Source organism: Lepidothrix coronata, unplaced genomic scaffold, assembly GCF_001604755.1.
Source record: "Lepidothrix coronata isolate B3197 unplaced genomic scaffold, Lepidothrix_coronata-1.0 Scaffold88, whole genome shotgun sequence".
Lineage (NCBI taxonomy): Eukaryota > Metazoa > Chordata > Aves > Passeriformes > Pipridae > Lepidothrix > Lepidothrix coronata.
In genome coordinates this window covers 1,484,007-1,509,765 of record NW_016690268.1, presented here as the reverse complement: position 1 = coordinate 1,509,765, position 25,759 = coordinate 1,484,007, and the positions used below count along the sequence as shown (strand labels likewise).

Here is a 25,759-nt window from a genome sequence, read left to right as displayed (position 1 = left end):
ATTAATGCCTGCCATTCCTCTTAGCTTTTCCACAGTTCTTGAGTTCTCACTGATCTCAGCAGACACAGCAAAAGTGTCTTTTGGTACATCATAACCAAGAACCACAAAGTCTATTTAAAATCACTTTTTCTTTTTTCCCCTAATAACCAGTTAATACTCCAGGGTTTCTACTTTCTTTTCAAGTCTAGAGATGACTGATGAATCTTTCAGGTCATTTATGGAAAGGCTGTAGATATGACACTACCCCCCCCACACCTCTCCTGCTCCTGCAAAAAAAAAAAAAAAAGAGGAGTCTTCTGATTTTTAAAACACATCTGGCTTAAAGGGCAACATTTTCCATATTTTGCTGCCACAGCAGCTGCTTAGAGTACAACTGGAACATGTCACCTAGGCAGTACTGGAGATTTTCCAGGTGCACAGAATTGTAGGCAATAGAGTACAAAATACAGCACAGGCTTACTGAAGCTGGGCTGGGACTACGCAGTCACATCTGGTCCAGAAAGATAAGTGCAGTGGAAAATTGGCTTGTTTGGCTAACTAGATCACCTCATCTGATTCTGTTTGCTCAGGAGGTAATCCCCACAGGATATTTACAGTTTGTTTTTTTTTTTTTTTCGGATCCCTCTTGGAGAAAAGCTTGAGGAGACATAAGGAGAGGGAGAAAATAGCTTATCTGCCAACTTGCTGAAAGGAAGATGCAAAAATAGACTAGAGCCATCAATTAAGAATAGGCAGTTTTCACACTTACTGAGAAGTGGTTTATTCACGCTTTCACTAGTGGTGATAAACAATTATCTGTGCCTACCTCCAAGTAAAGGACATTCAACTCATTCTCACTGGAAGTCTTGCTGATCAGCAGTGAGTAACTTTAGGAGGGAAAGCACTGATCTGGAGAGCCTTTCTTCCCACCTGAATTTCACCAGGAATTAAAGGGTCTCTGCTAGGGAAGTAGACAGTGTGGCAGGAGAAGAAGAGAATTTCAGACATTTGAGAATCTATACTGTGTTCATTTTGGTGACACACCTTGTAGTTTTGAACTAGATGTTGAAAATTATAATGTTCATTTTTCCTTTTATTCCTTACCTTTCTCTATTTTTTTCCTGTTTATTATTTTTTTTTATTTCATATAATTCTATTTCTCCTTCATTGCACTTGGAGGAATGAAGGGTTCCTTGTGGAAAGGAATGCAGGTCTCATCTCTCTCATGGATTACAGCCTCTCAGAGCTGAGACATATTAATAAGTCTACAGTCCTGATGAGCATGAGCACCAGTACGACAGTGCATGACACAATCTCTTGAATGTTTTGGTTGAAATGACCTGGCTGAGTTGTTGGAGTAATTCAAGGTTCTTCTCCTGAAGACCAGAGTGGTTTCGGATTTGGTTACTGTTTTGACTTCAGTAAAAGTCACCTGTTCAAGGACTGATACCTTGGACTTGGTTTAAGTCCCAAAGACTGAATTCCATAATTCTTGGGAAAATGTCTTAATTTCTGGAGAAAATGTATTAGTGAAGTGGTTGTTAAGAATTTAATTGTATGTAGGGAGGGAAGTAAATTTTTAAAGTTTGATCTTCCTGTTGCTTTTTAGATCCCATATAGCATTCAAAAATCTCTCTGTACCTCTGGCAGAAGACATTAATTCTTTGAACATAAAATTATGTTCAAGTTCTTTTGTGATACAGATATGAAGGAGAAATCCTGCTGGACATCTCTCTAAGTGGCACTTTGTCTGAAGTAGCTATTATTATTTTTAATATGGATTTTTCAAAAAAAGAGATTCATCCATCTAATAAATATTTTCCCATTTCCACAGCATTTAATTTCTACCTCATGTGACCTGATTAAAACTATTCTTCGTACAGGATCAGCAATGAGTCAAGTGCACCCTTCCAGAACGCCAAATGGATGACTCTGTTACTACATGGTTACTCACAAATTGGCAACCTCCATTTGGCGACCTGGTGTCACTGTAAATTAATCATGGCAGCAAAGTGATATTTAGGGAGTGTAATAACCACAAATGACCTTGGTGTAATGCCTCTCTCAGGAGAAAGCCAAGCTTTCATTTGCTGTGATCTCAGGTTTGTAACTCTTTTCCCCTGTAAAAGCAGCATTAAAAAGTGATGTGTAAAATGAAACATAAGGCATAATGTCTGTCTGGCAATTCAAAGTTTCTAATTCTTTATTCCATAACAGGATCTGATAAAAATCCAGCAATAATTTCCTTTAGCAACAGTAACCAACACCATGTTTTCTCCTTACTTACAGTATTAATGTCTAGGAAAATGGGAGATGGCTAAATTTCCTTTTTTTCTATCATAGGCTGTTGCATTTTCTCTGGAATTTAATATGCAGCTCTTCATATCGCACAGAGATGCTTATGACAGCTGTGACATATGACACAGTGAACAAAGTTATACATATATGAATATTGGTCAGATTTTGCCATACTCTTTCTTGTGAAATAATATTTGATATCAGATACTAATCAGTCTGAATAAGGAAACCTTTATGTTTTAGGTTCTTTTTAATGCTGCAGTAAATGTCCTTGCTCACCACCCAAGAGGTGATTTTGCATCTAAAGCTAGTTATTTTCAATACTATTTTCAATATTGTTTTCAATATTATTTCATATACAGACCATGGTATTCTGTGGCATTTCTCTGATTCATTACTATTGCCTTCACCTGAAGCATTTATCGAATTCTGTTACTAAGCCTGTGACTATACATTTCCTTTGTGAATGGATATTAAACAGAAACTGGGCAGAGGAGCAGTGGCTGGATGTGCTGAAATCATATTTTCAGGTGATGTTTTGAAGCTGTGATTCTACATCCAATGAAATGTCTGAGTTCACTTATCAAGGCACATTATTGACAGAGGGTAGCTCTTCTCAATGGCTCCAGAACATTAATCTGGGCAGAAATCATGAAAATAACCAGGCTTCTCGTAAGATAAATACTGCAAAAGAAGGCTGAAAACCTGCATGCATAAAATGCACCTCCATAACTCTCAACAAATGTGGAAGCTGTGCGAGAGACTTCAGTGCAGAAGCAGAAGAGAGCTGAAAAGTTTTGGCTAGATGTGGTACAAACACTAGTACTGGTCATGGAAACTAGCAGGGATAGAGAGATATTAGTGGGTTTGACTGCTCTTTTGTAGAAAGAGTGGCATATATCTTTTATTGATACATGCATCCTGATGTGACTAACGGCATCCGGCTCAGATGCCTGGAAACTCTGCTTAACTACTGCAGTGCACAAGCCTGGGCTCACGGCTTTCAAAGCTCACTAACAAGAAGAGATAACATAAAGAAAGACAAAATCCACATTTTTATTTGTCTTTTCACACTGTTCCTTTGTGATGAGTCCTGTAATAGCCAGACAGTCTTCCTAGTTTTGTTTCTCTGAATCCCCAGGGGCTCTCCCTAGATCTGGGACTTAGGAACTAAGTAATGACTCGTGCTTTTGGGCAGATTTGTTCACATGCATCCCAAGGTGGATTCAAGAGGCTAGCAGCATCCCAAACAGCCCTCTTCTCTTGTCTGTAAAATGAATTTTTTTAAATGTTACATAGTAAGACTAGGAAAGAATGGTATGCATTCAGTGTGAAACCTCCCCCTGTAAACTGTGCTCCTTATCAAAATGATTAGATGGTGAGATGATGGGGTGGGTGCAATCTATCTAAGTATCTGTCCACCCATCCATCTATCCATCCATGTAAAGTGACATTGAGCAGGTTTGTAAGTTTTTTTCCTATGTTGTTTTATTTTCACTGAGTTTTTATATTTTATATGTTTGTCTCATTTTTTCCCTTGTGTTTTTTTTTTTTTTTTAATTGGTTGTCTGGTTGTTTTTTCTTATTATCTCATTTTTATATTATTTCTTCGTATGTATTGTCAGGAAAAGGAAAATAAGATTCCAGTCCCTGAGTGCCAAAAAGGTATCACTGCTCTCCAGATTCAGCTCTCACCAGACACTCAAACCTCTCCACTCCTCGCGTCTACCCAAAGGCACAGGCTACTGCTGCAGACCTGAAAGCAGACTGTCCCCAGTGTGGCCCCTGAGCCAATTCCTTTCTCTCTCAGCAAGGATAATCAGATCCTCTCCACTGTTAGGTGATGAATCTACACTGGGACCTTTGGAGACACCTGATCATCTGCTGGCTCCAGGTCTGCCGCAGCCAGGGCCAAGCAAACTTCAAAATTATAACTCACAGAAAACTCATCACAAACAAGGGCAGATGACTACAGTTATCTCTGATGAAGTAATATAAGGTCAAATCTTCAACACAAGATAAGTAGGAGTGCTACATTTATTCTCTGGTTGTTGTTTTTCAGGCTTTTTTTCCTCCAGTAAATATCCCTAAGCTTTGCTAGCCAATAGGAAATGGAGCCAAAATTCCAATTTCTATTTCATCCCAATATGACATCCCGAGAGTGCAATTGCTTCACAAGCTGTCAGTCCCAACACAGGGATGCTAAATGGACCTAAAGAGCTCTTTGAAATCTCAGTATAAATTATCCTTCTGGAGCCGAACCAATGCACATTTTCTGTGTTCACATGCTGACAAACTGTGCACATTTACCCTGACTCACACTCCGGCTTTAATGTCACTTTGACAATAAGTAATCTTGGCTACAAGCTGTGTGTGGACAATTACTCGTTCTACTCATTTCTGTTTCACTCTCATAAACAGTTTTCTGAAATACCCCCAGCTTCATGATTGCTTCAGGCCAGACGGGGATTTGGACCAAGTGTGGTGGAGAGGGGTCCACCTCACCTTGCCTTGGTGTGGCCATTCCAGCAGTCCTCCTCGACTGACGGGCCGGCTGTCACTCGCTCATCCTTGCAGATTGTGTAGGGTAATGTTGACCAGAACTTTTTAGAGAGCTTTAGCTTTTCTTTAATATCTGTTACCTGATTAAAACAAAACGAGAGGGAAAACAGATTAAAAACATCAGCCACCTTAACTATAATGTTAAACAATACATTGTTTAGGTTTGTAATGGTGATGATGGTGAAGGTTAAAAGGGCTAAAGGTGCTAAAACTTAATTGCCTGTATTTAAAAGCAAGACACTCAGCATTTGAGTTCAGAATGTACAATCAAAGTCACCTTTTTCCACAGGCAAGACATTAATAAAAACATGTTGCATCTTGCTCTTCCTAGTCTCCATTTGTCTAAGGTTTTCTAAATATACATCTTTTCAAGAATTAATATGCCTCACAGTTTGCTGAATGTGAATTCAGTTAAACAGTGTACATCAGACAAAATGTCTCACCCACCAACTTGGTCACATCTTAGAAAAATATTATATAGAGAGCTCCATGTATGGGTTCTAAAAAAAATGGTGCAGTGCTGAGCTGATGTTGAACTGATTTAAGATACGCAGTCTGAATACACTGCAGTACATTTAGATCTCAGCAACAGTGAGAAGCCTGTGTATATACATTCATGCAGAGAGTATATCCTTCTTTGCTGTTAGGTGTAGATAAATATCTGTTACTGGATACAGAATCCGCGTGCAAGGAATGTTAGGACAATATCTAAACAGTTTCTTTACCTTATAAATTCCTTGAACAATAATTTAATTTGGCATTATTCAGGCAACAAGCAGGAACAAACTGAATTTCCAGCATCAACTTAAAAAATAAATGCTCTGACTAAAATTTTATCAGTCCTTGTTTTGTGTTTGGTATACTAGAGTGGAAAAATCTACAAGAATAGATAGAAAAAACAACAAAGGACAGACTACAAAGGATGAATGCTGCCACTGTTGTTCTTATGGAAACATGCATTTCACATTAAATTGTTATAGGCTTTAGGGGAGCTTGTTGAATAGCTTTTAAAGGAAATCGCTAAGCTTTGTTCTTTAAAAAACCAAGAAATAAAATCTCTCCATTCTTCCATTCAGTTTTGAGATTGTCTTTTAGGTTGTTGAGGTACAATATTGTACTTGGCTATTTATCTTTTTTATCTTTTGTTCTCAGGACATGATAGCTCTCCAAGCAAATGGCCCATGCTGCTTTGCCATGCTTAAACTCTGTGGAATGTCACTTTATAAGCCAAGAGATAGAAACAGCTGAGGATGTTATTTCAGAAGCACAGTCTGAATTTTCATCCATAAAAAATAAGTAGGACAGTATTTGGCTGTATGGGTTGTTGATGGTGTTTCTTGCCGTGATAGACACCTGATAAATCTCCTCCACACCCCTCGCCAAGCTCCAGTTCCTTTGTTTTCATATGAGATACCAGTAGCATTTGCAAGCCTTTAAAGTCTCAGTGGGGAGCCCTGTCAAGCCAAAAATTAAGTTCCAGTTTACAGACTGTGGGCAAGCCTTTGGCAGAAAGTGGAGATGGTCTCAGGATACCTGTCATGTCTGATGTCTTTGGTCCATGGGACCAGGGGTTTTGGGTGGACAGCAGCCCCTCTTCTTCCTCTTCTGCCCATGCGGAGGGTAAAAACCGCCCAGTTGGGACTGGGACAACTAATCAGCACAAGCAACTGAGTGAAACTGTCCATTGTTGACAGGGTGTAAATTTCTGCTAAGATACAGAGTGGATAAAGAAATCCTATAGAAAACACATGGAGGAGAGTTTATAGGGAGTAGGGTCCATTCATGTAAGCTTGATGACTGTGAGAGTCAAAGGGATAGATTTTCTTTTTTATTGCTTGTGCCTAGATAACTATTTACACAAGCAATCTGATTGATATTGTTGGTGAATAATTAGCTTTCAGAGCTTGCTGGAAGTTACTCTAAACTATTGAAAACTCACATGTTTTAGAGTTACATTCAGATTTTGACCATAATCAAATTAAAACTGGTGCTGTAGGACTTGCAAACTTCTGTTTTGAACCACAAGTTATTCAACACCTATCGGAAAGTTATTTTCCCCCCTGGCCCTTCTAAGGACTGCAATTTGTAGTACAAACCTTTTATTTTCCTAGAAGCCAACAAAAGAATGGAGAGAGATTCTCACAGTTCACATGCTGCACATGTTTTCCAGATATTGCCTCAAAATCAAAATGAGGGTTCCCATTCCCCAATTACTTTCAAAGATATTAAATAATGTTTGCATACGCTATGTTGTTAAATTTCCTAACAGTATTTTTTTCATTTGTGTTACAGAAGTACACCTGATAAAGTAATATGGTCTTTACTCAGGATTGTTGGTAAATGACAACTAATTAAATCTCAGAGACATCCTCCTGAGGTGTCATTCTCATTTTAGTGCCTCGGGTAAATGAGACATTTGCATGACTCACAAAAAGCATCAATAGTAAAAATGACTACAGCTTAGGGAAAGGTTCTCATTTGCAGCCTCTCTACATGCCTTCAATTCAGGTGCATTCTAACAGTTTTTTATCACCTTCAGATATTTCCCTTCACAGCTATCCCCCACTGCCCACCTCCCCTATTGCATTATTTCACCATGGAGCTTTAAACAACTTGTGTGGACTCAGCCCTTGAAGTCTTGCCCTTTCCTGCTTTCTGACCGAACCTCTGTCAACCCTCAGCTTTTGGCAGTGGACTTTACACATCTACCTAAGTGGTTTCTTGAACCTCATCCTGAAACTTTCTGCAAGTGCAATATGGTGACTGATGGCTTTGAAAACGGGATTCTGAACACTGATTGATTCATCTCCTCTTTCAAGGAGTAGCCTGATGGCCATGTTCTCTTCTGTATGATGAATGTTCAGGCAGGCAATGACTTTGGAATACTTTTAATTTAACTTTAAGTGCAGAATAGAATTAGGTGATGTAATGCCTGCCGTGACATGTAAAACTTTTTGGTTTTTGGAGGTTTCAGTTCCAGGATCTTGTCAACCATGACCACAGAAATTTTCTTATTAGTCCCCATGGTTACGTATGTTCCTCTGTACACTGTTATGATTACCACCAGCACTTAGAAAAATATGTAACAGATGTACAGACCCTTGGAAATGAGATAAAAACCACTAAGGATTCCGTTAACATTGCTTGCTTGTGATTTACAAATTCAGACTACTGTATTCCCCTGGTGACCTGTGGCCTTGTAAATGATTCCTTGGTATTTCCTATTCTTTGAATTAAATGTTAACTTTCGAGCTTGGTTAGACATCTGTGGAAACATTAAACATGAGACATATGTAATTTCGATATTTTACATATTTTCTTTCTGCTTTCTCTAGCAGAGATTTATAGGGATTAAGATAGCTGGATCTCTTTGGCTGTAGTTAGCCTAACTTTCCCTTGTTATCTTCCTGACATAACCCTGATATTATATTGAAATATCTGTTTTTTTCAGCTACTCTGAAGGTATGAAACTTCTTTTGGATCAAGAAAAATAAGAAAAAAGATATAGCAAGAACCAAGCAAAGAGTTATATCTTTAATTTATTTAGAGATATATAGAAATGGATATTAAAATAGTCTAACCTTGATCTATAATTGCTAACAGAAATAAGGCATTACCGTGTAAGTGAAAAAAGTTCAATGTTTGCATCATTCGTAAAGAGAAATTTATATCCAGAGTTACAGGAATGGTATAGTTACATGCCCTAAACTGAGAAATACAGTTGATTTCTTATTTCTGCCACTGACTTCTTAGGCAACCAAATCAGTCACGTAGGTCACGCAATTCCTCAGCAGAACTTGGAAGGGCATCCATGAGTTCAGTTCCTGTCCTACCAGCATGGGCTCAGTTATAAGGTAAATAAAACTGACCAATGTTTTTGTCTTCTTTACTCACCTTGCACTCCAAAGTAATGAAGCGACCTAAAAAGCAAGCCTGTCACTTTAGTAGGAATCAGACCTTAGCATTGTTTGGTTTATGTCAGGGCATCTGGGTAAATAGAAAGACTGACAAGAAGAATTCAAAAAAGCATTGGAAATACCATGCAAGACTAAAAGTGAGATGACTAAAAGTCCTCCTCTGGCAAGTCCATGTCTTATTCCTTCCAGATTTGTCATCTCCACCAATATAATCTCTACTCTCACAGATAGAGGAATATCACAAGATGCTAAAATATTGTTCAAAGATGGTGAAATGCATCCAAACCTGACAGAGGTTCAATGCAATAAATGAAATAAAACACTCTGGAATCTTCTTTTTGTTAAGAAGAAATGGTGCTCATTAACATCCTTTTCTTCTTCCTGGTGTTTTTGCATTGTATTTTTATTCTTGTTTAGTCTGCAATTTGGAAAGATTTCCTTATTGAAATGCAAGCAGAATATTCATCTTGCCTTTCTGTCAATACCTTCTGCCTGTGGATGCTCAGAAACAACTTGATTCAAAGCCCCAGTGAGAGTTAAGCCTTTATGACCTGGAAAAATGTACAGACGTTTCTGGTTGTTCACTAGACGCTGTTTCTCTGGTGTGTCAGGGTGCCGTTCTGGTTGCCGTACCATGGGTTGGTTATCTGGTGGCATAGACGCTTGGAAGATGTTTCAAGTGGATGTTTGTGACAAAGTAATGTCGGGGACTTCAGGGTCTGTATGTAAAATGTATCCTACCAGTGTGTCACACTGACAGAACAGCTACAGACAGCGAGTAGAAAGCAACCTGGCATTTTGTCTCAGAGAACAGACATGAAAGCAGCCATCATAAACCATGTTCACATCTGTGTAGTTTCTTTAGTCACTTACTCCTTTGCCCTTTAATTCACAAGCAGCGTTTAACTAATGACACTTCTTTATTCTACATTATTTCCAGGTGAAAAACTAGACAGTTTTCTACTGCCTGCTCCTTGCTTTCTCCTGGAACTGTCTAAGACACCCAGCCATGCACCCAGCACCCTTGCAGTCCTTATTAAAAATGATGAAGCCCTTGGACAATTGTGGGCAGCTGGATAACGGATTTATGGATAGGGTGCTTGACCACCTGAGCCACATGTGGGCTTGTAAAGAGCATGCCCTTCATTGTGGATGTGGCCAGGTAGGAAGAACAAACAGATCATCACCATCTGATTTACGTTCTGCCGTCCCAGCAGAAAACTGCACTGGACTTTCATACATCGATTTATGTCCATTAGAGATTTAATCTGAAAGCATTCTAAGACTAATGGCCAACAATTTGTTTAGAAGGACTAGGTCAGCAAGAACATATATATACTGTTTCTAACTGTTATGTTTAGGTATCTGCTACACGTGTGCATCACAGTCAGGGTAAGAATCATATGTCAGAAGCAGCTAAATACAGGATGGCTGGGTATTTTAATTGACACACAGTATTACTTGCAAAATGAGCTGAACGCAAAGCAATTAACTTGGACCCGTAAGTTTTAGGGACTGTCCCTTGAGAAAGATGGGTGTCCTGTATGTCCTTTGTTATACCTGCCGTCTTCATATAGGTGTCTCTGAGGTACTAGGCACTTATGAATAAGCAGCTGAACTGGGCTTCCTCACCCAGCTATTTAACTAAAGAGGATCTCTCTGAGGTTTTTTTAAAGGCACCTTCATTTCTCCACTGATTAGATGTAGGGAGCTTAGGCACATATTTTTGTTTAGAACGGCTCATTAGATGCCCAAAATTTCAATGCACATTAGGTACCTCGGAGAGGGTGACCTGCTTCGATTAGAAAACAAGCGAAGCAGAACTTTATTTGCTCTGTGTGGAGATTACTTTTTCATACATTATGTATTTCCATACTTTCTCACAAAATAAATTTAAATGCCAAGCAGTTGCTGAACCACCTCGCACTTGATGGTGTATTATTTTCAGCCTTTTTAAAAAGTGAAGCGCATGTCACATGGATTAAGCAGGATTTGAGCATCGCATCGCCCCAGCTGCCAGGGAGCACCCTGGATTTTGGGGGGCCCTCGAGATGGCAGTGTTGCTCAGTCTTTTTGCTGCTGCCAGTCCCCCCGCCTGCACACCCGCTGTGTTTCCCAGAGAATAAGACCGTAGATTGTTCCGCTGAATATAAAACTGACAACCCTGTTATTTTAAACTTGAAAGTGACAGGCTGTTATTTTAATGAAGTCTGCCAGTGCCAAGGTTAACCAAAGGTTTATTTTCCCTACAAAACATTAAGGCTGTGGTTCTAAAAAGGGGGCTGTGAAATTTTACGGTTATTGATACTTTCTCAGGGCATAGAAGTTCTGAGAATTTCACCCAGGTCTTTTTGCGCAACAAATGTTTTTTGGTTTTTTGCCTTTTTTTTTTTTTTTTTTTTTTTTTTTAATTTGACTTTGTGACTTTAAATGGTCCGGAGCTTTACCAATAACTACCTGCTCATGATTCATCTTTCTGCACAGAAAAAACAGATGACAGCTCTTCTAATCAAGAACTAACGATGAATCCCAGTTATAAAACACAAATGGGCGCTTGGGTAATTTGTGAAACAAAACAAATGAGCTAGGCGACTTTCCAAAGCAAGACTTTTCTCACCAGAGTATTTTAAAGTGAAATGAGGGGATTTTTTGCTGTCATTGTCTCTAAGAGCTGTCCACATCTTTGACAGGGAAAAAGTTAAGGCCTTTAACAACAGTAAAGAACACCTATCAACCCTACCAAATACTCAGGCTAGCTAGAGCTCCCATACTAATAGTCCTACACTTATGTATCTAAGTCACAGCATAGACCATAGCAACCTGGCACTGATTCACTTCTAGTGAGTTTCTAGCACCACTCAGGATGCCTGGAGCAACCTGGGCAAGTCTCCTATAGTTTGTGATTTATATGTGACCATGTGCTGTCTTGGATGACCTAGCTGAATTTTGTTTCATTCAGCTTTGAGCTGAAACAGGCATTTTAAAATAATCCAGATTGCCTATTGATTGTTTTGTAAGGAAAATAATTTACAGGTCTGCATGAATGCTGACATGTGCTTGTAGAAGTCTTCTTGTCATCTGTGGCCTGCAAATGCTTGTGCCATGCCACATGTTTGCTGGCTCCAGCGGCAAGTGCCCCTGTAAGGGGCTAGACAGTCACTGTTCAGAGCTGACAGCCTTGTGGTCAGAACTTATACAAGTAAAACAAGCATGTGACTTTGGCACTGCTATCTTTCCGTGTCTTAACTCTCACCTGGAGATCTTACCTTCAGCAGCCTCCATAGCTTTGCAGAGAGCATAAAGTTGTCTCATATTATCAAATGGAGTCTACTTTTTTAATAAAAACACTGACATTATTGCTTACAGGCAGGTAGAGCCTGACACCAAACCCTTCCCACATTCAACATTTATTTTGGTTGGGGAGAAAGTAAGGGCAGGAGTCTGTCAAATGTCACCTAAAACTCTACTCCTTTCCATAAAAGTGTCCATTTACCCTCCAGACTTGGATAACCAGTAAATAAAAACATTGCTTTTGGAAAGTAGAAGCTACTGAAAACATCAGTGCCTTGAATTGGAAATCTGTAGGACCTGAAGTAACTTTCCCCTTCCCTGAAATACCTAGAAGCAGTGCTAAAAAGCTGGTCTATAAATTTGATTCAAGCAAATCCAAAGCACTCAGAGGAATCAGCTTTTTATTGCAGATAAGTATAAAAGTAGCAACAGAAATACGCTGGAATCTTAAAGATAAAATGCCAGAGGCTTTTCTGTGGCAAGGCTAAGCTCTTAAGCACTGATTTTTCTGAACAGTCCTTCATCTCTCCAAGCAAAGATGTTAATAGCTAATGTAAACAATTACTGATAAAGCGTTTCGAGCTTACGCAGACTTTCATTTGTCCTGGAAATGTTCATCTGGTACTATTAGTGAAGTGGTTGTTTCTTCTCTTAAAACTCAAGGGTTTACAAGGAACTGCATGTGTTACAGCAAATAAGGAGTTCAAGCCTCCAAACAGCTGTGAGAAGCGTATGATTTCAAAGGACATCAAGAGCTGGGATATGTCCTTTCATAAAGAGGAAGGATAATTGTACTTCATACTTCAAGTAGCCTTACATTTAACTTCATTTCTTCTAGTAGTTACTTCTTGACATAGCTTCATTGCCTTCCAAAATGAAGAAGCTTTCAGTGGACTCTCAATGCCTCAAAATAACTCAAGATTCAGCAATAAGATGTTGGCTACCCTGGCAGCAATTTCTGGGTTTCTGACCTTCCTCTCCCTCAACAATGGGTGGCATAATCAGCTGTTTATCCAGAGCAGACGGAGCTGTGGAGAAAAGGCTGTGTTAAGGTGGCCAAAAGTACAGAAAGAAAAGAAATATGTAAAGTCAGAGTATGCAAGTGAGACTTTTGATGAAGGATCCAGCTTAAGCTTTTGAAATTACGGTACACTATCATAAAATATTTGAGATATTTTCCACACAATGTGAAAAAACACGTCTGGAGTTCAGGATTCTTTTGCATTGTGCATTTTTTCAGAGCCAAACAAACCTCGTTTTTGAGAGAGTTTAGGTATAAAAGCACCTGCTCTTTCATGACTGGCTTTCTTATGCTGCAGAGCGATTAATTGTTTAGGTAATCACACTACAGTACCTTTCTTGACCCATAGGACAAGGGAGAATGGCTTCAAACTGAAAGGTCGTAGGTACAGATCAAATGTTGGGAAGAAATTTTTCGCTGTGAGGGTGGTGAGACCCTGGGTCAGGTTGCCTAGCGAAGCTACGGATGCCTCAACCATAGTATTTAAGTATTCAAGGTCAGGTTGGATGGGGCTCTGAGCAACCTGGTCTAGTGAAAGGTGTCCGTGCCCACAGTAGGGTGTGTAGGAATTAGATGGTCTTTAAGGTCCCTTTCACCCCAAACCATTTATGAGTCTACGATTCTATGACTAAACACTAATTTTAAGGTTATTGGAAAGTTGTTCCCTTGTTTTCCATTTGAGCTCCTACGAGAGAAACAAACACAAACCTCCTTCCCTCAGAGCTCGTGTTTTGCCGCCGGGGTGCCACTCCCGCTCCCCCGCGCCCAGAGGATGGGTGGCTGGGGGACCGTCCTCCTTGGGTTCCCCCGGGAGCGGGCAGGTACCGTGCCCTTCCGTGCCCGCCGGGTGCAGTTTGCCAGGGCCGACAGCAGGGAACGGCCTCCGCTCCACCCTGAACTGGGAAGGGATGAGGATGGGAGCGGGGAGGGGGGGAGGGGAAGGGGCTGCACGGGAGGCGCGGGGCAGCGGGGAGGGCTGGGCAGCCCGGCCCGGCGCTCATCGCCCTCTGCCCACCGCGGAATACTGACCCTCTTATCCCAGGGAGAGCTCCAGGCCCCTCAGGCTGAGCCCGAGGCGGAGCGGTTGCGGAGAGTAAGGCATTAGAGCTGGCACAGTGCACATCTCCACATCATAACCTGGAATAGCGTTTTATGGGAACACCCCAAACTTGCAGCTGCACCATGCAAACTCTTGCTTCATCTAACATCACGATTTATTCCATCCAGAATTAATGCCTGGTAGATTCCCTCCCCTAGCACCTCTGGTTGCTGGTCATTCTGCTTAACTGGATTCAATGGCCTGGATATTTGCCTTCTGGATTATTTTAATCCAAATATACAAATCTGCATTATTGCAAGTGGTGAATATATACAGTGGGGAAAGAATTAAGTCAGTGTGGAAGTTTTGTGGCATTGCATGTGCTTATTGTAGTGACATGAAGTTCTGTATTTTTTTTTCATGGCCAGATTTTCTTTCCAGACTCTCCAAGAAGGTGCACAATTTCACTTTCAGAGTTGCTTCAAAAATGAGAGACTATTCAATAAATTGGTGTTATATAATATGCAAATATAATTAGTTAAAACATCTAAGTCCAAAATGAAACTCACAAAAGATTTAGAATGAAAACAATAGTGTTTTCAGACGCAGAAAGGTTTATAAAAAGACATTAGGCTCAGCAGAGAAAGTGCTTATCAGGAAAACAATCAAAGTCAGAGAGAGCCTTGTACTGTCAACCTGCTGTGTCAATAAACTAATGGCTTTCATTGCCTTCCTGCTGAACAGGGGGAGCTGATGTGAACTGATGTGAAGTTGCATTCTCTTGTCCTTTCCGGATAAAGTACCCTAGTTACTGGATCCTCACAGAACAACTTCCTAAGGGCTTCCAGAGACTCAGACAGATGCAGGCAGGATGCATAGAGGTTGTGTATGGGTCCAGCTACTGCTGGTGCTCAAGGATCACTCTAAGAGAGGGAGGAAATTTAAGTCCAGATTGAAGTACAGCAAAGTAGTGAGGTGTTCACATAAGATTTTATCCTAAAGCAGTAAAAATCTAATGAGACTAATCAATTTCCTGTTTTCTGCCATGACTAGGTGGAAAGTCATGAATTTAAACATTCTTGAAAGATTGGTGTTCAATGTAATCCTGAATCAGGAAATGGACACCTTCTAGCTTTTGGTTCACTTTGAAGCTAAAAGTGCTGGCAGATATACTTATCTGGAGTCTTGAGTCTGAGCCTCATGACTCAGGGAGCAGTATGAATTCAAGGTGCACAGCTCACCTCCGCCACAAATTCAATACACTCTGCAAAACCATTTGTGGAATCTAATCTGGACAATTTAAAGAGCAAACACTGATGGATAAGAACGAGCACAGTTGCCAGCACTTCAGGCATACTGTGTGAATCTGAATGAGAAGGTGTCTGTCCCAAAGAGTTTTTATTCCAAACAGAAAAAGGGAGAGCAGAAAGGAATATCCCATATATATGAATAAACATACACAAAGAAATTTACTTGAAACCAGACTGTCACTGGGTAAGCAAAGTGTTACCCCTACATTTCTAGCATCTTCTTCACAATGAAAAGCCTATTTTCCCTTCTTGGATACTGCTTTAGGTAATAAGCCTCCCCGCTTCTCCAAAGATATGTCTACCTAACAGTAGTGACAATATAGCACAGGTCATGCTGTGTTTAAATCAAGCAGGTAAACACAGCATGCAACTAGACTTGGTATTACTGCTCAAGTATTTATTATGGCTCTTGGGCAGGCTTTGTAGCTTGCCATCCATCTCCCTGCCACCACAAGCATGCTGCTGGCATCTGGGAACTCTATGTCACCATGTTGCTGAGGGGGACACACAACTTTCTGGATGCTGCCAAGGCAAGAGAAAAGGCCTGAGTCAGGCAGCTGTGTATGTAAAGTTGATTTTGTGGGTTAGTTTTTTTTTTTTTTTGCAACAGGTACCAGCCATCTTGCTGTCCTTGCCCCTTCCCCTTCCCTTTAGTGCTAATGCAAGAGGCCCCTGCATCACAGAGGCTGCAAAGGGAGCTCAGGCTGCATGGCTCTTCAGGGATGAGGATGCTGTCATTGGGATATTTGAGACCCAAATGGGATTCAGGAAGAAGGTGCTTTGCATCTTCTGCTTTAGGCTGTGAGGGCAGGGTGGATGGTGAAAGCAAAGCTACAGGACTCAAAATAATCAATTTGCAATGAATAGCTAGTGAGCCACTTCACAAAGGGCAGTAAAATATTCCTGTCTCATTCTTTCCTCAATGCCCAGGCAGTCCTTGCCTGCTATTGTCAACTCTGAGCACTAACAGGTATAACTGAGCATTACCTGCTGCAGAGCTGCCTGTAGCTGGCAGGCAGCATCCTGCCGGTTACCCCTCTTGATGGAAGCCAGTAGCTGGACAGAAGATCGATGCTTGCTCCTTGCACACAGGCAGCTTAAAAACAGCCCATCCCCTTGCCAGCACTCTCCCGACTGAGGCAGCTGCGCACCAGTTATTTATTTGGCTCTTTTTCAAAGTGCCTTCCCCACCTTAGCCTGCTGATGCCTTTCAGCAAAGATTCATCCAAGGCCACACCAGGCACTTGGTGATTACAAGTTGTATTCCCATGGTCAGGAGTCTATCATAAAAATAGTGACATTATAATAGTAACAAATGCTGTAATTTATTTGCCTTCAAAATCTAGAAACTTTTGAATCATGTTTTGGAGGATTTAGTAACAGTCACAAAAGCTGGAAAATTGGATTTGTTTCACCATAAGAGTGAAGACCGCAGATTTTAAAAGTAGTTTCACAGGATATGGAGTGAAAAATCTAGAAAATTTGCAATTTAGTCTATAAAAAGTAAATCCAGAGTTCTTTACCATGTACAAAAAACTCAAAATGGAAAAAAAATACAGCTTCACAAAGGGTAGTGTCACAAAGGAACTAAAGATAATAATAGAAACATTCATATTTTCTTTCAATTTTAGCTATTTTCCAGTCAGGAGCTTTTCAGCAGACAGAAGAGATTACCCTTACTGAGTCAAAGCTACCACTGATACTGAATGCATAAAATATAGGCCACTGCCTGAAGAATAATTTCAAGAGTATCCCATAAGGATACTGAGCTTCACCAACTCTTTCATTTCTTATCCTCTTAATTGGAGTATTTCAAGAATGTTTTGTGAATAGCCTGAGATTTGGTGACATGGAGTGGAAAAGGATCAGGAAGGTAGTGGCATAAGGTGGAAGGATCCTAGCTACTCCCTGTAGGAGTTGATATGGGTATGTGAGGAAAGACTAAAACCTGCCATCTCTGAATTACCTGCAAGAGTAAAGACACACTGTTGACCGAAAAGAAATATGATTTTTGGTAAAGCAGAGGGAAAATGCCCCTTCTAAAATATTTTCCTCTAAGGGGCTCAGAGCAGTTTGAGATGTTAAACTATAAGGAAAAATTATAAGGACTCACTGAAAGTATAAACTCACTTAATTGCTTTAACCATAAAATTGTTCAGCAGTGGAGATTATGCTATAATTTATAACACATTTTTGAGTCACTACAAATTTACTTCAGTACTTCCCTGAAAATTCCCTGACAGTAATTTATGCAGGCCAAAGTCATATTCTGTCATACATGTCTCAGGCTATCATACTCCATCTGTCCATCAAAGCCAATAACAGGAGACACAGGGAATTAAAAAAAAAAAAAGGTAGGAAAAAATAATAAAGCAACAAAAATATTTTATAATTAATAAGATAACACTTGGGATAAAAAAGAAAAAAACAGATGAGAATGATTTTCAGACAGACTGTTCTGCTGTTATCCACTGTTCTTACATCTCTGCATACAAGAACAGCAGTTCCTAGAGGGCACTGGGTGCTTGTGGAAGAAAGGGAGCAAATGTACAATTGCTCTCAAATGTACAAATGCTCAGAGAGCAGTGGCTTAAAAAAATTAAAAACCCTGTGGAAAGAAACAGCCCAGCACCATTTTTTCTTTATTTAATTGTTATGTACAATGGAATAAAGAACATGAAGCAAATACAGTTTTCAAGGGAAAAAAAAGGGAAATTATACTTATTAACATGCCTTTTATTCTGCACTGTTAACATCTTGCTGTTGTGCAGAAAAGATTGCCACAAGGAAGAACAAGAAGCAGGAGAATTACAGAATCCTAATTGAGTTTTCCATCCTAAGCAAAACAGCGTGATGATTGCTCATTCATTTGGCATTTCTCCTCTCCCTGAGTCAGCACTCTGAATGGCAACATCCTCCTGTGATATTTCTAAGCAGTGGCCTGACCTACTGGTCATTTGCCAGCAGAGCAAACAGTTGTTGACTAGCCTGCCCTAAATATCAAGCAAGTAATTACATTCTCTCTAGTTCACAACTTGAGACAGAAATGGGCACATATGAGGAGGAACAGTCATGCAGCATTGGTCAGATGAATTCAGCAGCTATGGGAAGAGGTGAGAAAGTTCAAATATTTTTGGTCACAGTGGTAATAACTTGCCATGGAATACAATGAAAAATTCATTGCTTCTCATTTCATTGGGTTATTTTATTTTTTTTTTCTATTTTATCTCTCTCCCTTTTTCTTCTTCCTTTGTGCAGAACAGAATCTATCTCTTCAGCTGTCTGAGAGCTGGCTCTGTCTGTCCTGCATGGTTGGGGTATAATGAGTTTGTGGTCCAGCTTGCTAACCATCTCCCAGGGTTGCGGTAACTCCAGTTTTGGTCTGCAAACACTTGAGGGGGAACATGAGTGAACTCATGCAGGCACGCAGAGATGGGAGGGGATTTAAGAAACTCTTCCTTAGCACCCTCAAGCTAGAGCCTGCCAGCAAGAGGACAGCTATAGGGCAGGGGATTTTCTGGGTCAAAGCATGTAGGGCTGTGCAAAGCAGACATGGTCTTTTTTTGGGTTATTCTTTCAAGCATATTGATTTTTCAGTCATTCTATATGTATATATAAACATATAATCCTACACTCTGCTGCTGCATGCCATGATGTGTTCTTCAACCCCCACTCATCTAAATCAGGTACTGTTGGAGACCTATGACTCCCATTCAGTCTTTATACTCATGCTTCCTTTACCAGAAACTAGGAATTACAAAGGTTTTGGTCGGTGTGTAGTTGAGTCTTGACAGTCTGGAGCTGGTACTCAAGCCAGAGGTGTTACATCAGCCTGAGCATCCAGAGCAGCTGGATGCCATCTAGCCTTTGACGGCGAAGGCTATGTGAGGCAAGTCACTTGTAGATATGTCAACTCAGCATGCAAGAGGTTAAAGCACATTAAAAATAGTTTCAAGAAACTTTCCCTAGAAACTAAAGTTGCCTGTAGTCATAGAGCAGATGTACTACTTTGGAGCAGATGTAAATCCTTTGAGTACACTAATAAATACACTGCACATTCATTGGAACAATGTGCCCCATGGATTTAAACTGCATCTTATGACTTTTTCCTGAAAATAATTATCACACCTATTAGAAGCTATATTTGGGATTTTTAGCCTTATACATACATCTGCTTTCCTCTCTCTAGACAGATATTCTGCCATGAAGGACATGTGCATTGGCAGCCTGATTTTCTCCCCAAAGAACAGAAATAACCCTATGACTATACACTGGGGCACTGATTACAGCTAAATCAAGGTGCCCTTGAACATGGCTTGAAGATACAGGCACTGAAAATCCTAGTTGTTAACTGTTCTAGGAGCAACACAAATCTTAGTGCACAAAATACATTTTCTAAGTGTCTCTTTTCATAACAGTCCATTGGATGATCATGCTGTATTCATGAAACAGTAGTGGAACAAGAATTTCAGAGCAGTTTAATCTTGGTGATATTTCAGTTAACGGCTTTTCCAAAATACTATGTTTGTCACAGTTGCTAGTTTGGAATAACTTTCTGAAAAACACCTTCACTGTAAAACAAAGCCAAATGAAAGCTCTATACTTTAACGTTTTTTAAAAACCTGACAAGTTAGATTAAGTGATGTTGCCTAGGTTGGATTTAAATTCAAGAGACAGTTTGTAGATGATTTAATTTTTCCTTCAAAATCAGACAACCCACAAGTATCAGTGCTAGGATCTTATTTTTCTCTGAAATTTGAAAGGAATTCAGTAGGTAGAAAACACACACACACAAAAAAATCCCAGTAAAAATAGATTGAACAATTTCCCATAAGGATATAATAGATTTCTGAAAAATCCACAGAGTATTCTTACCACAAGGAGAAACAAGAAGTTATAATAATGGGGAGGGGACAAATAATGCACAGCGACAGGTCAAGTGAGACTGGTAGGCAAAATGAAACTAAATTCAATTAAGTAAAGAAAGAATGTAGTCCTATACAATGAATAACAAAAGTATTTTGAGCAGACTAAATTCATGGCATGCTGAAATGACTCCTCCTCACATTAATTTGACTCCAAATACCAAGAGCTGGTTTTGCTTGAACACCACAAGTGGTAGCCTGCATTACCACTCAGACAAACTTTATTTTTATCACAAAAAAATTTTGCTATTACAATACTGTGAGCCAATAGCTCTGGCAGTCCCTCCTTACGGACAACAAGCTAAGCTACTTTCTCTGAGTAGATGGATGATTTCTAGGTGTTTATCTCAGCGAAGAAAAAGTACTATGAAAAAAAATAATAGTAATCCACACTTGGGGACTAAAGCATCCTAGAAAATCCAGGAGACATTTCCTCGTAATATGTGCAAAATACTCACAATATATACTGATGTCCTGCAGACATTTGTGGATGAGTTGCTTCACATAAAAAAAGTAATGATACTGTGAAAGCCACAAATACTCAGGTTTGCTGATGAAAGCTTGCAGTACAGTAGTCACAAAATGATCTGTGTATTCACTTGTAAAAAGAAAACTGGTTTATAAACAGCAAAGCCATTTGAAAGTATGTCTCCTTTTCCAGCAGCAATATTCATGAAGTATATTTTGAGCTGATTTGGGAATACATCATATATAAACTACCTATGATTTTCAATCTTTAAAATTTTAAACAGAACAGCAAATGTAAGGCATATTCCCTCCTCCTCCTGCCATGAGAAGTCTAAACAAAAGTTCTAATGTCTTTCTAATGAACAATTGTTTTGTTTATCTAGAATCCAAATAACAACCCACACAGGCTGAAAGTCAGTATAACCCACTTTGTTGCAAGAACCTTAAATCAGAATGGATATTAAATCAATATCCTGATGATCTTCTTCCCCAGAGCCCTCTCACTCCCACAAAAGGAAGGCCATTGAAGCTCAAAATAGTAGTGCATCGTAGTACTGATTTGTATTAGTTTTACTGTAGCCAGGAACAGATTTTAGCCAGTATTAAGTGCTTAATTCTCATTAACTCTTGCTTTTGGGGGGATGCACATTAGGCACAGAGCATCTACTCTCATGGGATGTAGGTTACATCAATAAATATACTGATCTCACACGTCTTAGAAGGAATGCTATTGAGTGTGGTGCTTTGTATGGTGTATCCTAAATTGAAAGGGCTAGTATTAGGAAAAAATGTCTCTGTGAACTGAATGCATTTTTTGGTTTTGTTTGTTTTGTCTCACTTAGACCAGAGCAAGTTTAAAACCGTAACTTCATGTTCTGAACACCTACTGAATCTGCCTTGTGACTCACCCCAAACCTAACAAAGTGAATGGAAATTTTTATATCGACCTCACTGAACTTTATAGGCTCTAGATTTTCTTTTCTATTTACAGTTTAATTTGTGAACATTATGCCCAGGTTTGTTTTAAGGGGGTATCTGAGTTATTGTGCTATGTCCACACTTACACTCTTTGAAGGAATGAGCAGAGGCTTCCTGCATAATCACTGCAACAGTCAGGGCTCAGACCTGCTAAAAAACAAGGCCCCTTGCTGAAAAAGCTGAGTATGGGCTATAGTAAAGGAATGTGATGTTGTGTATGAATATATATTCTGCACCTCCTGTTTATCTAGGACAAGAGTTTGTTAGTTTGTTCACTGTAATTCCAAACTAAGTTAACATCACTCCAGAAAAGACAGTCTAATCTAGCTAAAAAGTTTTTAAATATATAAAGAAATAAAAAGACACTTTCTATATCTTAACATGGGTGTAGTTTCGTTGTCTTCGATGAAACTGCTGTTCCAAGCAACATGAGAACCACAGAAGTTGCTGCATCATTAGAGGCAGCCATGAAAGACACCACACATCTGGTGTCACTGCTATAAAACAGCAGGCTGTCCTTATTACAGAACACCATTTATAGTTCAGAGCTCCTCATGGAGGGTTGAATGCTTTAAATACTTATGACTGAAGCCATAATGGCAGAGTCAATAATATCTAAATGATCTCATCTTAGTGTTCCTCAAAACTGAAGGCACTTCAAAATGACAGGTACCATAAAACCACAATTTGTCAAAAATGGGTGATATAATTTTTATGCTACACTTCTGCGTCTTTTCTGCCTATCATTAGTTCTAATAGAATAGACAAGACTGGTGATGCATTCCCAATTTAGCAACATATTTCATCTGCCTCCAAGCCCAAACAAATAAGAAACTTTATAGGCAAGTTTTAATATGCTTTAGTTATGACACTGAAACAATTGGTGTTCCACTGATAAAAAGTAAAAGAAACTCAGTATTCAGATTTGTCTCTCTTGCTGTACTGTATTTGTCCATACTGCATCTAAAAGGGGTGATAGTAAAGTACATGTAATCTGCTCCTAAAGATTGTCTAAGTGCTCAAGCTCTCAATGTACAGTTGTAAACTGAAATCAGGGGAAGTTACTTTTCTTTCTTAGAAACACATTACTAAAAAACTCTAAATAGAATTGTTTTATATGTTTCCAAGACCAAGCCTGCAGACTCTTGGTTTAAGTTCTGGAACTTGTGTCGCATCTCATAAAGAGGCACAGAACTGTCCCCAGATATGATACAAATAGTGCTAATATCTGACTCAAAGATTTGGATTCAGCTCTGGGCTCACTCAGTGTGTCCATTCTTTTTGCATCTAGCCCTAAAAGATCTGATTCAAATTCACTGAAAGCAGTGGGAAGATTGCTATTGGCACTGGGCCATGTCCTAATGAAGAGATAGATACACATAGCCCCAAAACTGTCATTCAAGTTTGTATCACTGGTGTTTCCGTTGAACAGTACTGATGAGCTAAATTACAAAAAGGATAAACATTTACTTTTTGCAAATGAAGACTTTAATACCTCATTGTTTGAGAAGAAAAGAAAGAATATAAATTGAGAGAGAGAGGATGTAACCTCAGTAAAAGAGGAGTTTCAGCCAACAGTCAAATAAGGGAAGTGATTTGTTCTTAAAATCTCTAAAAGGCACTGGAGCAAAGCTTAATCCTTGGACACTATGCATATATTAACCTCTATGAAGACTTTGATCAAACCCTTAAATGTCACCAGCTTCCTTTCTGTTTCTCCTGGGCCATATTACATCACACACAGCATGAGAACTGACCTTTATTGTTTGCAGGCATGCCCAAGGATATTTACATCATCCACACACAGCCCAGAGATACCAGTCTCAAAACATCAGGGCACAGAAAACATAGTTGCATACCCATACAACAATTTAGATTAGAAGGAACTCCTAAAGGTCAACCGGTTCACCCCCCACCTTCCCTTCATATCCTCATTTGGTTCAAAGCAGGAACAACTTAAAAAGCAGGTCTGTCTTCAGGTTAGATCAGTTTGCTCAGGGCCTTGCCTACTTCAGGTTTTAATTATCTCCAAAGAGGGAGGTACCACAGCCTCTCACAACAGTCTGTTCTGATATTCAGCCTCCTTCATTATGCAAAAAAAGTTCCTAAAATCTAATTGGATTTTCCTGTATTGCTGTTTGTGTCCTCTGCCACTCACTTTTTGACTGTGGAACCTCAATCTTCATAGTAACCTCCCATGAGGTAGTTGAAGGCAGCAATAAGATTCCATCTTTGCTTTCACCTCTTCAGTCTGAACAACTCTGCTCTCCTTTCCTTGTATGCCACGTGCTCCAGCCCCCTGACTGTCTTGCAGTTAGAAGTAGTTAGAGGTTTGTATGGGAACTCCTCTCTTCTTTCCCATGGCATGAAAACAGCAGTCAATAAGTGGATTGCTACTAGGATAGAGAACCCATTTGGTTGGACATGTGGGAGACTTACTCTCTGTATTTGTTATAAGGAAAGGCATTGCTGTGAAGACTTTTGTGTGTGTGTTTGTGTGCATGTGTGCGCATGTGAAGGAAGACTCAGATAATGAGATACACTGAGGAATGGCTTAATTTCAAACAAAACCAGCCTCAAAATGTGTTCTTTAACTTTTCATAAAACTAGGCTTCAAACTATATTGATTATCATTGGTTTGAGACATAGAACTTTTTTTTTGTAACAGCAAAGGAAAAAAACCTATGCTCTTCATAATCTCGCTGTCGACTGTATCATGTATCATAAACCCCAAACATTGAAAATATACCATACATACATTTAAATGCCTGGTTCTAAGTTTTTTTATTGCATCTGCAAAATCTGTGTGGGACTCAAACATTAAAAATCAGTGTAATCATCCATATGTAGACACATCTTTTTCATACATAGACTATTCCTTGAAAGCCTAAAAATTAGTATTTTGCTGCTCAGACATGTACCCTTCCCATCCCCAAACACTGAAGTTAGAGACAGGTGAAGATGTGATGGTAACAAAGGCAGCTAACATTTTTCTGAATATTTTGTACGTGATGTTTGTCTCCTTTTGTGAAGAAACAAGAGACTGAGAAAATAGCTCCTCTGCCACATTTAATGTCAGTATGAAAAGTATCACTGAAGTGATAGCTAATGGTCAGAATCCTTTAAATAGCTCTGTCAGGCGTGTTTGAGCTATCTGACTGATTTTTATTTTGGTTTTTTGACTCATTTGTCCATAACGGTTTGCTTTTGCATCCAGGAGGAATGTGATACTCAATCAGGACTCAGTCATGCGGTGCACTATGAGGAAAGTTACTTACCTGTTTGGCAATTGGAGGTCTTTGACACGTGTTACCTCTGTATGCATTTTGCCCTGCAAGGGGGTGTGTGCATGCGCTTGCTCACAGGAGACTGTGTCCCAGCAGTGCCTGCTTGGCAGGGGAAAGTGTCAGCAGTGTCACATGCAAACAGCAGTGAGTGAAGTGAGTTTCTTGATCCTTTTTGTTTTAAAGGAAACAATTCGAATAGGAGTTGGCTCCCTTGAATTTCCATTTGGAAGCAGAGAAGGTATATTTTGGGGCCCCACAGGACTTGCTGAGGGGTCGGACACTTTGTGGGCAGTATGGCTTTGAGTTACAAATGGAGGAACTAGCTGTTCTATCCCATTTAGTTTTCCTCAGAGCCCTCGGCAGTGTGGAAAACACTGCAGATGCAGTCATTAATTGACCTGGCTGTTCATTACAAAGGCCTCTGATGCCCTCTGGGTAAAATTTGGCACTTCTTGCTTGTGCTGTCTACTGAGGGGTTCATTGACCTGATGTAGGCAAGGCCCTGAGCAACCTGATCAAATCTGAAGATAGACCCATCTTTGAAGTTGTCCCTGCTTTGGATGAAATGAGGATGTGAAGGGGAGGTGGAAGGTGAACCGGGTGACCTTCAGGAGTTCCTTCTAATCTAAATTGTTGTGTGGAGTTCTGCTTTCCATGCCTTGTGAGTTATTTAGATCTTTTAAG

General features: G+C 39.7%; 1 protein-coding gene across 1 annotated transcript in view; it reads right to left on the bottom strand.

Annotated features, from left to right (window-relative positions):
* The window catches only part of GPC6 (glypican 6), a 755,565-nt gene that overhangs the window by 5,378 nt on the left and 724,428 nt on the right, over window positions 1–25,759 (bottom strand). The window contains exon 8 of the mRNA XM_017821032.1: window positions 4,783–4,919. Coding sequence (XP_017676521.1) covers window positions 4,783–4,919 — 137 coding nt within the window. The remainder of the gene's footprint in view (window positions 1–4,782; window positions 4,920–25,759) is intronic.